Genomic DNA, 18,198 nt, shown 5'->3' with positions numbered 1-18,198 from the left:
CTTTGTGCACATATCCCGACGTTGACAATCACCCAACCCCGACAGCGTGTCCATGACTGCGTGTGGGATTCTGCACTTTCCATAACTGTCCGGGGAACGCTCACTTCACCTGGCTACCGATCTCACGGGGCAAAACTTTACATTTGAGAGGGGCTGTGGGGGTGGGACGATTGGATTAATTTAGACGACGGAATGTACCGTTTTTAAATGCTGATTTACAGCTATTAGGCAATTTCAGAAACTCCGGCAGCCGAACCTCTCGGGAAAATCTGTGCAGCTGTTCGTCATTAGCCACACAACTGGCGCTAAATATCATCCTTTTAAAACAAAAACTATATCAGAAACATCTGTGGATCGGGCAGCGCCAGTCACAAATCAAACTCGGCTACAGTAGCCAACACGCACACTTCTCTCCACTTGTAGAGAATGGCCGTTCCGACTGACCCCATTACCAACATGTTGCGGCGTTGAGCAATTAAACGCCGGTTCCCCCCCCCCCCACTCTCTCTCTCTCTCACACACACACACACACACACACACACACACAGAGAACCGGTTATACAGGGAATTGACTCGGTGTAGAATCAACCCGGTGCCAGATTCACTGCCGAACAACCCGCCACTCGCTCTCTCGTCCCTTCAACACAGAAACACATTCCAACAGTTGTTCCCTCCAGATCCAGGATAAAGACCGGTATTAGTGACTAACTCACATGAGCTCGGGTCTGAAGTGGTGTAGGATGGCGCAAAAAGCCAGCCCATTCCGCCAAGAGGTGGTCATGTTAGTGATCTCCACGTCGCGATATCCCTCACACTGTTTCTTACACCACTGCTGCAGGGCTTTGATCGCAGCCATGGGGGAACCAGGGGCACCGAGATGAAACGAACAGCAAATCCGGGAGCTGCCGGACCGGAATGAGGAGGCAAGCGAGTGAGTAAGAGAAAGTGGGAGGAGACAGGCGAGAATGAGGGAGGCACGGAAGAAGTTGGAGACGAGGGAAAGACAACGCCGACCGGCTGTACCGGAACAAACGCTCGGAGAAGGAGTCAGCACAGGGTACAACCGCAGGGAAGGGGTGAAAGGGACTGAGCGCGTCTGCCCGCATCCCCACGGGCTGCCCGATACGCAGGACCACACACAGTAACTCCGGTCAAACCCAAAGGAGTTCCCCGCACTCGAGATAAGATCAACACTCCCGCCTATTAAAAAAATAACCCCAGTCACCCTGATATAAGGACAGCCCCTCCCACTCTTGCTGATAGTCTCGCCCACGCCATTTGACTCCGCCTATCCCGGGAGAGATCCTCCCACTCCAAGGAAATGGACCCTCTCACAATTAAATAATCTTAGCCCTCCCATACTGGGGGAAAATCTGCCCCTTCCCTGTGATAACTAAAGCCTTTCCTACATTTGATCACAGAGTAACACAGCAAGGAAACGGGCCATTCGGCCCATTGCGTCCATGTTGCAAAGCACCTTTTACACTTCCAGCATCATGTTAGTCCTTCCCACGTTTGAGCTAGACAGCTAGTGATGGCAACCAGTTATCAATCCTTTTATCCTTTGTTCATACATAATCCTTCCTCTCCCTACCAGCCTGTATCTCCAATCCCTTCTCTCCCATCTCCCTCTACACCTACACTTTCCACTATCTCCTCTCATCACCAACCCTTTGTGCAACACCCTCCCCTCATTTCCCTTCCTGACTCTCTATACACTATTCTGTTTGTCTCCCACTACTAGTCTCACCTACCATAGCATCCTTCCTCCTTGCCCTTCACATTCCCCACCCACCTATCACTGTCTCCTCCAGCATTTTTCTCTCCAACCTCACCCGTGCCTCATCATCCCCTCACTACCTTCAGATTCAAGATCTAGCAAAATCCCAGTAGGAGAAGGGATCAGCTTGTGGTTGAGGCGAACCAAGGTACAGATGTTGGCCATTTTGTTGGACTGGGTCATTAGCTTGCTGCGTAATGCTGAACCAGTTACTTTCACCGACCAACGTCCCTGCCCTTGGACAGTGAAAGACTTGCACCTTTCTTTTCCATTAATGGTTTCCACCTCAAATGAGTATTTCCCGTTTTGAGAATTTTGTGGCTTAGTTGTTCTGTCAGTGGAATTTATTAAATAATGACTTGCATTTATGTTATACCTTCCATGGTCTCAGGATGTTGCAAAGTGTCTTTCAGCCAGTGAAGTCCTTTTGAAACATAGTCACGTTTATAACAGAGGATCTGCAAGTCTGGATTACACAGAGGGAGGTCCAGTGAGACAGTGACCTGCTAATTTCCTTCTCAGGAGTGCCCAGAGATTGTTTAAAGAATTCTCTGATGAATATAGGCTTACACACCAACTGAAGGATGGTACCTGATGGTGTAGCACTCTCTCGACACCTTATTGAAGGACTTCGTGCACAAATATGTGCTCTAGGATACTCACCCTGATAGCATTTACCATGGTATAGTACACTGTGGTCCAGATTTACATAATTAATGAGGGAAATTACTTCCAGATGTTCCATTACTGTATTAATTTGTTTCACTTTGTAGAATCAATAGTGTCAAGCAACCTAAATTGAATTATGCAACTTTCTGTTCCAAACTTGTGGTGATATCACCAATTAAAGATTGAATTACAATCTATTTAATTACAAGAGTAGTTTGCAAGTTTAAAGTCACAATGTTTAACTTGTCACTGAGAAAACTGGAAGTATGAACATTCAAAGTAGGGAACAGAGAGAAGAGCAGTTCAGATCAACAACCCTTTCATTGGGCGAGTTCTCATCACAGATGTAAGGTCATTGAGTGGAGTGTTAAATGATTTTCTTAACTGTAAATGCCATAAAATTAAAACAAAAAACAGAGAATTTGGTGGGGGGGAGGGGGAACTCAGCAAGTCAGGCAGCATTTGTGAAATAGAAACAGTCAACATTGTGCTTTTGTGACCTTTAGTTCTGTTCTGTCTCCTCAGATACATCCTGACTTGTAGAGTGTTTCCAGAACACTACGTATTGTTAAGTTAAATATCAGTTTGGGGAGGAATACCAAAGATTCCACAACTATTAAAATTAAACCTACACCCTTCAAGAGTAAACTGCGAACGTACTTTGTAATACAAGAACCCACCAGCTCTCTGCTTCAAAAGCCTTTGGATTCCAGTGTAGGTCCTTTGGGAACTTCAAGACCAAGATTAACAAATTTGTATTTGATAAGTGACATTAAGGCAAGGAAACGGATGAGATTCGGAGTGCTATGATTGTTAGAACAGCCCTGTGGTTCTGAATGGCCACATTCTGTTTCTTTGCAATTGAAGGTATTTTAAAATAATTAACGGAATTGTTAACCAGGTGACCCTGGAGCCAGTGCATGGGATCCATTAGATGGTGCTGTTCCCTCAGAATGAATTAATCTGCTGCGAGTTTGAGATTGTCTGGCACATGCATTAAATGGGCTCCTCTATTTAGCACATCACCACAGTCTCTTTTAGTTTAATGCAACACAGTTTTACATTTATGTATAACATGCTTGATACCCTCCACACAATTAGTATTTGTCATAACACATGCACAGTTCTGTGTCCATTGCATAGAGTCACTTCTTAAAGAGCATATCTGCTAAAGCCGCTTCTGCTATCCGCAGGAGTTGTCGTGACGTTGTTCAATTAAACCTCAAGCAATGTCCTGCAATGAATTAGACATGTCATCCTCACTCAGCCCTGGTGAAATCCAGTCCCTCACCTTAGTTGTGTAGGTGTGGCTTACCATTGTTCATGCTCTCGCTAGTTTTATACAATCTCTTAGTGAGCTAATATCCAGTTTGGATGTTACACAACCCCTTACTATAATATAGTCTCCTTGTGTTACAGGGCCTCCACGCACATTCTCTGGTTGTGTTGGACATTCTGTGCAGTCTCTCTGTGTATTCAACACTGTGTGTCCATTCATTGCACAGTCTCTCTGTTGTAAGACCCCTCTGAGAATTGTGCACAGTGCGACCAGTCTCTGACACCAGCGCTGGGCGTCTTGCCAGCTGCTCACTCAGTTACAAATCACTATTGTTGACCTCGTCAATTGTCTCTTGAGTCCCTGCAGAGACAGGAAGCAGTTGGGCAGCCCCACTGTGTATCTCGGCCTCGTGTTTCCTCGCCTTTGCTCGGAGTGTGGAAATGCTGCAGCTGCGAATCTCTTTTGGACTGGGGCTTGCCCTGGAATTGTCTCTGATGCCCTGGACCACTGTCTGGAACAGGGGAGCAACTAGGTGCTCTCTTCGGTGTACCTGGGATTCAGGCCAGGGGAGAGTGGCTTTCTCCATCTTGTCAGTGACCACATCGATACTCAGATGGCGGCATTTCTCCTCCTCCGCCCTGTTGCTTGCCTCTTGGGCTTTGCTCTTCTCCGAGGATCTGCCCTGCAGCTTTAACTGCCTCCTCATCTTAGCCCTGCGGTTCTGGAACCAAACCTGCAGAATAAATCCCTCAATTAATTGTGGAATAATCTCATTACATTGTACTTAACTGCCCTATGTCTCCCATAGAATACTGCACTGTCAGAAGCAATGAGCTGCAGGTGGGGTGTTAAACTAAGTCTAACTGCCTGGTCAAGTGGACATAAAATGGCAACTCTCTTTTTTAAGGAGGAGCGGGGGAGTTCTCTCCTGTGTCCAGCCCAGTATTTATTCCTGAACCGATATTATTAAAGTAAGAACTATAACCACCCTTTCTCCCTCTCTCCACAGATATGACTTTTTCTTCCTCTTTCTTTGCTATTGCAAGATTTCAGATTTTTTTTAGTTCTTCCTGAGAAGGCAGAGGCTATTTGTCCCATTGAGTTATTTCAGCTCTCACAACAATCCTGTCCATCCTTATCTTCTTGTAATTTATTTTCTCCCCATAGTCCCATCAATTTCCCACATCCAATCACCCACCTACACATTAGGGCAATTTACATTGGTCAACCAGTGAATTAGCCTGATGATATGGTGCAGAGTCAGTAAAGGACCACTGGACTATTTAGATCACCTTCTGCTTTCCATGTGGTCGCTGTGATGCGTCGCCCCTATCAGAGAAAGGAGGGAAGCTGGGAAGATTTAAAAGGAAGGAAGCCACATCTGACCACATGATGAATGAAATCAATTGCCACCTAGAAAGAAGGATTGATCTGGAACCATTACTGAAGCATTATTTCTAATCTGATCAAATGTTCCAAACACTTGACTTTTAATCAGTCACATTCCCTTCTAGTCCAGCAAATTACTTTTGCCCAAGTGTCTATCCAATTCTTCTTTCAAAGCCCTGAATGGCTTACTACCCATCTCTGCCCCCTCTCAGCAGCTAAGTAGTTCCAGATGCTTGCTACTTTCTACAGTCATTTATCCGTATTGCCTAACCCATCCTGTGACTTCAACCCATTACTTCGAGTTTGCACTTCCAGTCCTTGAACCATTCACTAATGAGATTAGCTCTACAATTTTTATCATGTCTAAATCGCTCACATCTTGTCTACATCTCTCCACAGATTTCTTTGCTCCAAGAATAACCGCAGCATCATATCTAACCATCTAACTAAAATCCCTCATCCCCTGAAACCATCCTCATAGATCCTTTCTGTTCCTTCTCCAGGATTTTCACATCCTTTCTGAAGTGTGGTGACCAGAAATAGGTGCAATACTCCAGTTGTGACCCAAGAAGTGTTTTATAAACAATGTGACAGGCAGCAAGGAGAACAGATCTTTTCTTGAAATTAAGGTTCAAATCAGAATGATTAAAGTCAAAGATGACTTTTTGTACAAGTACACAGGTGCAGTGAGAACTTAGTAGGAGCAGCAGGTCTACAGATTAACAAAAAATTACGACTGGGTGTGGCTTACGGCCACTATAATAGTGAAGGGGTATTGGGCACAAAATAAATCAATAAATTGGGAAATATTGAATATGTATTGTGTAATAATCATGAGGAACTTCAATTTAGAACAATATGCTGAGGAACAAAATTGGACAACAAGTTTTGTATAACAATTAAAGGTGAATTAGGAATGTTGTAGCAAAGGATAATTTGCAGAAAAATCATTACAAAATGGGAACATTTCACATTTGCAAATTTGGAAGTGATGTGGCAAACTTTGAAGCTGGATTCAAATTGAAACTTTCAATTCTGAGAAAGACTGGGAAATTAATAGGTTAACATTGAAGAAATGATTCATTATTCTCAACATTCCCTTGAGAGATAATGATTTCACAGAGGAGATGTTACATCCATACTTAATTAGAAATATTTAATACTAGATTCAAAGAGCCAATGTTTCCAAAACCAGGACATTGGGAGGGTTTTTAAATTAGCAAAGCATAACAAATAAATTGTGAATAGGAGAGAAAGAGAATATGAGGAATGAAATATGAGATTAGACTGTCGGATCTGCTGCAATTAGAAAAAGGAGAGACAGGCAAAGAAAACTGAGAACCTGGGAAGTACTTAGCAGCTCAGGCATCATCCATGGAGATTTATTTAGAATCAGGTTCCAAAGAAATTAAAACAGGAAACATAGCCAGTAACAAGAAATCTAAACTACCACATAGTGAATATTCAATCACAAACAAGAGAAAGCATGCCGATGCTGGAAATCCAAGCAACACACACATTTTGGCCCGAAACATTGACTGTACTCTTTTCCTAGATGCTGCCTGGCCTGCTGAGTTCCACCAGAATTTTGTGTGTGTTACATGGTGAATATTGTTAGAATCTCAGACAAGGTATCTAGAGATCACTCTCTGTTGCCTGGATATTATACACAGAGACAATCATAGTATAGGCAGTTATCACCTGAGGTTACATCATTGCCCCAATGTTTATCTCAATGTTTCTTACTGCAGTGCTACACCTCATCCCCAACAAGCCTCCACAGGACATTGGGAAACTGTTCAACATCTACGGCCTTCACTACAGGGCCAAAATCAGCCTAAGCTCAACAATCCAGCTGCAGTTCACAGGTGACATTTATGACCACACACTGATTCCAAGTTTTTTCTGACGCATGTGTTGAAGAATACAAGAGGATCCTCAAATCTAAAATGCAAGTTTTGTCTACCTGTAGTGGTAGTTAATAGTGTTACTCCTGTGTCACTTGGTTAGCCACTCCCATATGGGAGGAGTTCACATACTGTACAAGCAAAGATATCAGTAAAGTTCAGTCGAGTATCCTGCACGCTGCCGTCCTGGTGTGCTCTGCACCATCCCTCAATAACAAACACAACATGGTGTCAGAAGTGGTTGATCGTCAATGAATTGATGCTACAAACCAAGTGAGATCCCCAACAAGACAGAATTTTCAGTAAGAATGTCCTTGTTGGCATATATCTATGACAAATACCCAAAGACTCAACCTAAACTGCCTATGCCAGTTTGCTAACCTTGAGACATGAGCTGAGAAAGGGCCAGGATAACCAGGCAACACCTTCAAGGTACACCCAAAAGTGGATACGTTGTTATAATTTTTGGGCCACAAGCCTGGAGAAGTGCACCGAGACACAGACACAGCAGAGAAGTCAGTCAAACTCTCAGGGAGAGAAAAGAAGACATTTGTAGTCCAAATAAATAAAATAATAAATAAACAAACAGGAAAACGAAGCAAATACCTGCAGAACCTACATCTACTCATCTAATAATATCCCCCCCCCGCCAAAACATTTGATTTCTCTAAACCAGGGGACTTTGAGAGATGGCAGACACTTTGAGAGATTTAAGGATGCAAGCAATTTAACTCAGGCTTCAGAAGAGCATCAAGTAAGCACACTGATATAGTGCATGGGTGACAAAGCAGATGACATCATGGGTGGATTAGGACTGACAGATGCTCAGAAAAAGGGGTACAAAACAGTGTGGACAAATTCAAAGAAGATTTCAAAGGAAAGCGAAAGTCAGACAACAGTGCATATGGAAATCTGAGTGATGAGCTCATCAGAAACAGGATTGTGGCCAGGCTACTAGACACCAAATTGTCAGCGAAACTTCAAGTGTAGGCAAATCTCACACTAGAAGAAGCGATTGCTACGGTCAGACAGAGTGCGAATGTTCGTCAGCAACAGGCAGAACTCAGGCGTGAAACGATGCTGAAGTAAAGCTAGAATCTGTACAAAAAGAAGAGTACAAACAAGGTGCAGTCGGAAAAACTACAGAAAGAGGTGACAGTTAGAGCTGAGCTCAAACAAAACAGATAAGCAAAACTAAGAGCAGATAAAATGACCAACTGCAGGAGAGGCAGCAAGTCTCCATTCCACGTCAAAGAGCTCTGTCCAATAAAAGAAGTGAAATGCCACCATGGAATAGAGTTGGCCGTTATAAAAGCCAGTGTCGCTCAAAAGTGACGAGGTAGAGTGGAGTAATGATGGTGATAAACGGTGATTCTGTTGCTCGCATCTCCGGAAACCCGCTCTCGGGGTTTCATAACCGACCGTTGTTGTTCGGCATGGAGACACCTTTTGCTGCCACATACGCGCAGGAGAGAGGGGAGCTGGGGGGACTTTCGGGTTCTAACATTTAACTGTAATTCATTCTTTGGGACACTCCTCTGTTTTCGTGGATGTTTGTGAAGAAAAAGCATTTCAGGATGTATATTGTATACATTACTCTGATATTAAATTGAACCTTTGAAACAGTTCTTCAGGAGGTCAAAGAAGACCACGATTCAGACAAAGAGAGAGTTTCCTTGGGGCTCTAGTTGCAAGTAGACAAGACTGGAGCACTACAGTTCAGTTGCAAAATGAGGCAGTGACATTCAAAATGGACACTGGGGCAGATATCACAGCCATCTGCGAATGTCTGTTACAAAACTGGCAAAGAAATCAGGCATTACACTAAATCCAACAAAGAGAATGCTCATGGGGTCAGTGAAACATAAGCCCAGTATGAAAGGAATGTTTACTAATTCCATCTGTAAAAATAAGAAACAGTTAAAAGAGGATCTCTATGTTATTCAGAATCTCTTCTCATCACTACTGGGATGGCAGACAATTGCGAAGCTGAACCTCATCACAAAGTTGGATTCACTAAAGAATGTTCAGTGACAGGAGAAGTGCACAGAGTTGTTCACAGGCCAGGGGATACTGAAAGCAGAGTACCTTACCCAACTGAGGCCAGGAGTGATGCCCTACTCTCCACCCACAGTGAGGTGTATACCAGTCCCATTGATAAACAAAGGGGTCAAAGATGAACTTGAGACAGCAAAGGCACTCGACATCAGTAAATGGACCTACTGACTGGTGTGTAGGAATTGTTCTTGTTCCTAAGCCCGATGGTACGGTGAGGATCTGTGTTGATCTAACAAAATTGAATAGTGCAGTGGGGCGGGTTAAGTTTATTCTGCCCTCTATTGATCACACATTGAGTATGCTGGCTGGAGCAAAGTTCTTCACCAAAATAGATGCAAACTCAGGGTTCCAGCAGATCTCTTTAGTTCCTGAGTCACAGAAGCTCACAACCTTAATCACACCATACGAATATATATACTCCATTTTGGTACCTCTGAATGGTTTCAGAAGAGGATGAACCAAATTCTGGAGGGACTGGAAGGAGTAGACTGCCATATGAACAATATATTCATCTTTGGAGGCTCAAGTGAGGAACTTTTCAAGGTGCCTTGGAGAAACTGAAACAGGGAGGAATCACCCCAAACCTGGAGCCGGTGGCGGAGTTAAGCTGGCGTTACACAGTGCCTCCTTTGCTTGCATCTTCGGAAACAGCTCTATTTCCATCCTTAATATCCTTATTTTCCCCTTTCAGGGTTCTTATGAAGACCCTGACCTGGAGTTACATGCTGACTTCGGTTCTTTGCGGGAATGGGACCCGTTCTCAGGGTTTCATAACCGGCCGCTGTTCAGCAGGCTAAGTGTTTAGCCTGAGAGTCTCGCTTGTATTTGGAAGCCTATGAGCTCGGGGCTCTGGAGACGGGCAGATCAAGGGTCAGTATCACAACAGGAGACCTGTGTGTCGTCGGGGTTGTTGAGATATCTGTGGCTGTGTTCCTGGAGACCCGAGATCTTTGCGATCTTCAGGCACAGAGCTCGAAAAAAGCGACGTAACGGACTTTTAACATCGTAAACCAGCGAGTTGTTTGTTATGTCTCCCTGCTCGCTGGGAAAATGGAGTCACCTCTTTCCCCCTTATTAGGGACAGAGCGAATCTGTGGTATGTTGAATGTGTGTGAAACGCCAAGTCTTTGGGGTAACTGAAAGTCTGTGCCTTTGCTATTGCTTTGCTCAAGCTTGAGTGTGATGCTTGTTTTTTTTTTGCCAGTAGAGGGAGGGGGGATTGTTGCTTGCTGCCGCTTACACGCGGGAGGGGGGAGCTGGGGGAGACTTTAGGGTTCTCATGTTTGGGGCATGGATGTTTCATGGATGTTTGTGAAGAAAAAGCATTTCCAGATGTACATTGTATACATTTCTCTGACATTAAATTGAAACTTTGAACCATTGCACAAAAAAAACACAGATCTGCAGATTTGGAGAATCACGGATCTGCAGACTTGGAGAAACACAGATCTGCAGATTTGGAGAAACACGGATCTGCAGATTTGGAGGGAGTGCAACCAGACTCAGACAAACTGGCATGAGCTCAGAACATGGAAGAACCTATGAATGTATCAGCGATCCGCAGTTTGCTAGGCACAGTAATTCCAGCTGGGAAAGTTCATTCCAGATTTGACAGAGAAATCAAAGCCACCTAGTGACCTCCTCTCTGAGGGAAATGTTTGAACCTCGGACACACCACAGGAGAAGTCGTTCTCTTCACTTAAAGCAGAGCTTATCTGTCTGCCAATATTGGCATTCTTTGATCCAAACAAAGCAACCAAGGTATCAGCAGATGCCTCATCCTTTGGCCTAGGGGGAGTGCTCATGCCAAACTGCAGTGGTGTATGGAAACCGGTGGCAGATGCATCAAGAGCACTGACTCCTACTGAACAGCATCATGCCCAAATCGAGAAGGAGATGCTGGCTCTTGTGTGGACTTGTGAATGCTTCAGCTGCTACTTGATAAACACCAAATTCCTACTTGAAACAGGCCACAAGCCACTTGTCAGCCTCCTCAGCTCAAAACACTTGGATGACTTACCTCCACGTCTGCAAAGATTCAGAATGAGTTTCATGCAATACTGTTATGACATTGAACATGTCCCTGGCAAATCTTTCACAACACCAGACACTCTGTCAAGGATGCCATGTTAATGTGAGTGGACAGAAGCTGACTGCACCTCATGGAAGACATCAACATCTTCTTAGCTCAGGTACAGTATCTCAAAGTTTCCTGCACCACAGAGTAAATTCGAGCTGAATCCAAAAGGGACCAAATCTGCAGCAAGGTAATGCAATACTGTGAGCTTGGATGGCCAGCTGTTCAAAAAGGAGCTCATGAACTCAGACCTTACTGGCTTGAAAGAGACACACTCACCACTCTTGATGGTTTGCTGCTAAAAGGCAATGGACTCATCATTTCTGCTTCTATGCTCACCAAAGTCATCAGTCAAATCTACAAGGAAATCAAAGCATCGAAAAACGTGGCCGAAGAACAAGGCAGTCCATGTGGTGGCCTGGTCTGAGCACACAGCTCGGAGATTATGTAAATCAATCCAGAAAAATGCTCAAAATCACACTGAGCCTCTCTGTCCCACAGAATTCCCAGACTTCCCATGGCAAATTGCAAACACGGGTATTTTTGAGCCAAAAAGAGACAAATATCTTCTAAACGTGAATTACTACTCATGGGATGTTGAGGTGTCCGAGCTGTCATCTACAACTTTAGCAGCATTTATTCAGCACCTGAAAGTTGTATTCACTTGCCATGGAATACCAGTGACACTTTGTGTCTGACAATGGTCCATAATTCAGCCGCTCAGAATTGAAAGCCTTTGATTGGGACCATGAGTTCAAACACCAGACAAGCAGTCCACCTTACCTACAGAAAAATGAAGTAGAAAGAGCTGTGCAAACTGTTAAAAGGCAAAGGCCCCCACAAAGCACTGCTAGCTCTCGCTCTTCACCTCTTGCAATGACTACAGTCCATCAGAGCTGTCAATGGGGCAGAGACTGAGAACAAGCCTGTCTGTTCTTCCTTCCCTTCTCCACCTTAGTTACAGACTTAGACAAAGTGAGAAACTTTGAGACAACACAGTGTGAGAAAATGAAGAACATGCATGATCTCTGACATGGAGCAAAAACTGTCGCTGCTCAGGAGTGGTGAAGCTGTTTGGGTTTCAGACCAATTTACCAAAGGAACAATAATTCGGCAGCACATCACCAGGTGAAATCTAGCAGAACAGACGTGTGTTTATGTGCCTTCAAAGTCCATGAAAGGTAGAGAAAGAAATAGAGTGGCCTAAGCCTTATGATGATGATCACTTACCAGAAGCGGATGCACCTGTCCAAGAATCTCCATTCACTCCAACACAGCCAGGAACCTATACTAGATCAGTTGTTTATCTGTCCCACCACAGAAATATACTCTTATATCTAATATCTAAGGGCAAGTGACTAAAGGGGCAGAATAATCCTTTCATTCTGCTGGAGTGTTCAGGTACCTACCCTGACATGCATTAGAATTAGTGTTTTTAAAAAAGAGTTCTAATGTTGAAAACATTTCTCAAAATGAGAGCTGTTCTTAAAAAAAGTTAATTGTGGAGAAAAGAGGAGGAAAACAAAAAGAGAAAAAGACAGTTATGATGTTGGCAATTATTTATATGTTTATATAAGGAGCATAAGTTACATGTTATGGGTAAAATGAACTGAATCGCTCAATTTCAGTTATGATATTTTCAATGGAGTTCTCTAAACAAGAGGGGCATACCTAGTTTTTCTTTTTTTTTCAAGAAGGGGAGATGTAGTGCTAGTTAATAGTGTTACTCGTGTGTCACTCAGTTAGCCACTCCCACCTGGGAGGAGTTCACATACTGTACAAGCAATTAAGCTCAGTCAAATATCCTGCACGCTGGCATCCTGGTGTGCTTTGCACCATCCCTCAGTAACAAACACAACACTACCAGCCTGCCTGGGCTGTATAACACTGGCTTCTAACAATAAAGCTTCTTGCAGACTACTTCCAAATTCTCAGGGGACCCTCTCAAGGAAAGCTGACAGTAACAATGGATTGATATTCATAATCATCTTTGATATGCCAGCACAGCTTTTGTTTGATTGAGGATCAAGATGTTGAAGATCAAGACTTTAAACCCAGCACAAACCCATGGTCTGCAGGACAGCAGTTCCTCAAACTTTATTGTGCACAAGGAGAACAGCGTGGTCCCCAACACAAAACTGTTCCAAAGTTTCAACAAAGAAATGCCATTTTTGTACTGACATTAACCAGCAGATACAGATATTGAGCAATTGGTTACCTTGTGTGTGTTCAAATTCCTTATTTTCAGAATCAATCACTAATCGCACGGTGGCAAATCAGGTATTAACGACTAATAGAATCTATGTGTTAAAGGATAATAATATTTCAGATTTAGTAAAGTAACAGAGCAATATTAAGTGTTACCCCAGAATCCTACATTTGCATCTTTATCTCGTCTCAGTATGCCCTGCTGGTCCCCTGCTGGGTAAAGGGAAACTATGCTCTTCAAAGAACTTTCTATCCTGGGCTGACTGTACATGATCTGTAGACTACCCTTGCCCTGAACACTATCTGTAAACTACACTTGCCCCGCACACTATCTGTAGACTACTCTTGCCCCGCACACTATCTGTAGACTACTCTTGCCCTGCACACTATCTGTAGACTACCCTTGCCCTGCGCACTATCTGAAGACGACTCTTGCCCTGCACACTATCTGTAGACTACCCTTGCCCCGCACACTATCTGTAGACTACCCTTGTCCTGCACACTATCTGTAAACTACACTTGCTCTGCACACTATCTGCAGATTACTCTTGCCCTCACACTATCTGTAAACTACCTTTGTTCTGCACACTATCTATAGACTACCCATGCCCTGCACACTATCTGTAAACTACACTTGCCCTGCACACTATCTGTAGACTGCCCTTGCCCTGCACACTATCTGTAGACTACCCTTGCCCTGCACATTATCTGTAGTCTACCTTTGCCCTGCACACTATCTGTAGACTACCCATGCCCTGCACACTATCTGTAAACTACACTTGCCCTGCACACTATCTGTAGACTACCCTTGCCCTGCACACTATCTGTAGATTACTCTTGCCCTGCACACTATCTGTAGACTACCCTTGCCCTGCACATTATCTGTAGTCTACCTTTGCCCTGCACACTATCTGTAGACTGCCCTTGCCCTGCACACTATCTGTAGTCTACCTTTGCCCTGCACACTACCTGTAAACTACCTTTGCTCTGCACACCATTTGTAGACTACTCTTGCCCTGCACATTATCTGTAGACCACTCTTGCCCTGCACACTATCTGTAGACTACTCTTGCCCTGCACACTATCTGTAGACTACTCTTGCCCTGCACACTATCTGAAGACTACCTTTGCCCTGCACACTATCTGTAGACTACCCTTGTCCTGCACACTATCTGTAGACTACTCTAGCCCTGCACATTATCTGTAAACTACACTTGTCCTGCACACTATCTGCAGATTACTCTTGCCCTACACACTATCTGTAAACTACCTTTGTTCTGCACACTATCTATAGACTACCCTTGTCCTGCACATTATCTGTAGACTACCCTTGCCCTGCACATTATCTGTAGACTACTTTTGCCCTGCACACTATCTGTAGAACTCCAGCTGTGGCCTCATAAACTCACTGTAAGTGCTAATGAAAACTTTCCTACTGTAGAGGATGTCCCAAATCTCCATCCTAATTATTTGCTGTACCCCATGCAGAGTTTTTGTGCAGATCCCTTTGCACCACAACATTGTGTAGTCTCAACCCATTTAGAAATTTGCCTTTTCATTTTTCCTTGCAAAATGTATGACAATCCCACATTCTATATTATATTACCATTCTGCCAATTCCTTTATCACTCACTGAACCTATTTCTATCCCTCAGCTGGCTCTATGTGCCTTCCTCACAACTTGCTCACCGACTTATCTTTGTAAAAACAGCAACCATTATTCCAGTACACACAGTTCTTCATCCAAATCATCAGTGAAGGTTGTAAACAATCAAACCCTGTGGCATCCCTGTACTTATTGAATGTCAATCTAAAAATGATCCATTTATCCCAAACTTTTTATTAATCAGTCTCATATCATGCTCCCTCATTTATAGATCTCATGTATGGAACTCTGACTTCATGCAAATTTTCCCATAAATTTTAAAGCATTTTTCAAGACAGGAAAGTTAGTTATAGAAATGCAAACATCTTTAGGAGTTCTAGAACAGGGATGGTGGCTTCTTATTTCAATAGACAATCAATCTTCAATAAAAAGGTCTTTATATGTAATCTCATATGCTAATCTCACAGATACAGGACTTCAAGTGTTCATGTTAATTTACCCTTGTTGAAATTGTTCATTTATAACTTTTATATTGAAAAAAAATTGTTTATAGACAGATCTTGGGAATGGAAATCTTACCTGCCTATTTATTTATCCCTAACCTCGTCTTGTGCGGTAACCTTATACCTACCACCTTATTTCAAGTTCCTTGGTGTCAAGATCTCTGAGGATCTAACCTGGTCTCAACATTTTGATACAGCTATTAAGAAAGAAAGGCAGTGGCTATATTTCATTAGGAGTTTGAAGAGGTTTGGTTTGTCACCTAAAACACTTGAAAACTTCTATACATGTACCATGGGGAGCATTCTGACAGGCTGCATCACTGACTGGTATGGGGTGGGGGGGGTGGGTGGGTGGGTGGGGGTGGGGATTGCTAATGCACAGGACCAAAAGAAGCCACGGGAAGTTGTAAAATAAGTTAGCTCCATCTTGGGTACTTGCCTCTGTGGTTTCGAAGACATCTTCAAGGAGCGTTGCCTCAGAAAGGCGACATCCATTATTAAGGATGCTCATCACCCAGGACATGCCCTCTTCTCATTATTACCATCAGGAAGGAGGTACAGGAGCCTGAAGACACACACTCAGCGATTCAGGATCAGCTTCTTCCCCGAAACGGACTTTGAACCCATGAACACTACCTCACTTTTTCTATATATTGTTTCAGTTTTGCACTATTTTTAATTTAAATATACATACATATATGCTTACTTTATTGAATTACTTTATTATTTTTTCCTTCTACATTACCATGTATTGCATTGAAATGCTGCTACTGAGTTAACAAATTTCACGACACATGCCAGTGATAATAAACCTGATTCTCATTCTGATTACTGAGTGGTTTCTGGAACCAATTATATAAAACCACAAGACATAGAAGTATAATTTATCCATTCGGCCTATCGAGTCTGATCCACCATTTCATCATGGCTGATCCAATTTTCCTCTTAACCCCTTTCTCCGACCTTCTCCCCATAACCTTGCATGCCCTGACTAATCAAAAAGCTATCATCTTTTGCCTTAAATATACCAAATGACCTGACCTGCACAGTTGCCCGTGGCAAAGAATTCCACAGATTCACCACTCTCTAGCTGAAGATATTCCTCTCATCTCTGTTCTAAATGGATGTCCCTCTATTCTGAGACTGTGCCCTCTAATCTTAGACTCCCCACAAAAGGAAATATCCTCTCCACATCCTCTCTATCTAGGCCTTTCACCATTCAATAAGTTCCAATGGGATCCCCCTATCCTCGTTCTTCTAAATTTCAATAAGTACAGGCCCAGAGCCAACAAACACTCCTCATATGACAACCCTTTCATTCACGGAATCATTCTCATGAACCTCCTCTGAACCCTCTCCAATGTTGGCACATCCTTTCTAAGATAAGGACCCCAAATCTGTTGACAATAGTCGAAGTGAGGCCTCACCAGTACCTTATAAAGCCTCATCATTACATTCTTGATTTTATATTCTTATCCTCTCAAAATGAATGTTAATTTTGCATTTGTCTTCCTCACTAATGACTCAGCTTGCAAGGTAACCTTTAGAGAATCCTACACAAGGACTCTCAAGTCCCTTTGCACCTCAGATCATTGAATTTTCTGCCATTAAGTAGATACACTTCCCAACACTATATTCCATCTGCCACTTCTTTGCCCATTCTCTTAATCCGTCTAAGTCCTTCTACAGACTCCCTGCTTCCTTGGCACTATCTTAACAATCAACTCTAACATCTTCCCAACCACTGACATCAGGCCAACTGGCCTATAATTTCTTTTCTTTTGCCTCTCTCCCTTCTAGAAGAGTGCAGTGATTTTTTCAATTTTCCATTTCTCCAGAACCGTGCCAGATTCCAGTGATTCTTGAAAGATCATTACTCATGCCTCCACAATCGCTTCACCTATCTCTTTTAGAACCTCGGGGTGTTGTTCATCATGGTGCAGGTGACCTATCTACATTCAAACCTTTCAGTTTCCCAAGCACCTTCTCCCAAGTAATTACACTCACTTCTGCCCCCTGACACTCTCAAACTGCCGGCATACTGCTAGTGCCTTCCACTGTGAAGCCAGATGCACATATACTTATTCAGTTCATCCACTATTGCCTTGTCCCCTATTACAACCTCTCCAGCATAATTTTCCAGTGGTTGGATATCTCCTCTTGCCTCTTTTGCTCTTTATATATTGAAAAAGATTTTAGTATCCTCTTTTATATTATTGGCTACTTTACCTTCATATTTCATCTTTTCCCTCCTTATGGTATCTTTAGTTGCCTTCTTGTTGGTTTTTAAAAGTTTCCAATCCTCTAATATCCCATTAATTTTTGATCTATTATATGCCCTCTCTTTTGCTTTTCTTGTCAGCCATAGTTGCCTCATCCTCCCTTTAGAATAATTCATCTTTGAGATGTATCTATTCTGCGCCTTCTGGATTCCTCCCAGAAACTCCAGCCATTGTTTTTCTGCCATCTGTTAGTGACCCCTTCCAATCAACTTTGGCTATCTCCTCTCTCATGTCTCTATAATTTCCTTTACTCCACTGTAATAATGATACATTTGACTTTAGCATCTCCCTCGGAGCTCTGCCTCCTAAGAGTTCCTTTCCCTTTAGCTCCCTAATCAAATCTGGTTCATTACACACCCAGTGCAGGTTAGCCTTTTCCCTAATAGGTTCAATCACAAGCTGCTCTAAAAAGAGCATAGGCATTCTACAAATTCTTCCTC

General features: G+C 43.2%; 2 protein-coding genes across 4 annotated transcripts in view; both read right to left on the bottom strand.

The window, feature by feature from the left end:
* Positions 1 to 1,196, bottom strand: part of micall2a (mical-like 2a) — a 112,888-nt gene extending 111,692 nt beyond the window's left edge. For 2 of the 3 annotated variants that reach the window (XM_072268411.1, XM_072268412.1), the window contains exon 1: positions 714 to 1,195. In XM_072268411.1, coding sequence (XP_072124512.1) covers positions 714 to 856 — 143 coding nt within the window. In that variant the 5' untranslated portion in view covers positions 857 to 1,195. Of the gene's footprint in view, positions 1 to 713 lie in introns of all 3 variants that reach the window. The other variant, XM_072268413.1, reaches the window with a different exon arrangement.
* A 2,344-nt stretch (positions 1,197 to 3,540) lies between these two features.
* The window catches only part of LOC140202423 (visual system homeobox 2), a 434,493-nt gene continuing 419,835 nt past the window's right edge, over positions 3,541 to 18,198 (bottom strand). The window contains exon 3 of the mRNA XM_072267291.1: positions 3,541 to 4,461. Within this exon, the coding sequence (XP_072123392.1) occupies positions 4,045 to 4,461 (417 nt within the window). The 3' untranslated portion in view covers positions 3,541 to 4,044. The remainder of the gene's footprint in view (positions 4,462 to 18,198) is intronic.

The sequence above is a fragment of the Mobula birostris genome, chromosome 9, assembly GCF_030028105.1.
Source record: "Mobula birostris isolate sMobBir1 chromosome 9, sMobBir1.hap1, whole genome shotgun sequence".
Classification (NCBI taxonomy): domain Eukaryota; kingdom Metazoa; phylum Chordata; class Chondrichthyes; order Myliobatiformes; family Myliobatidae; genus Mobula; species Mobula birostris.
The sequence above is the reverse complement of the archived record's forward strand: the minus strand, read 5'-3'. Positions and strand labels throughout refer to the sequence as shown.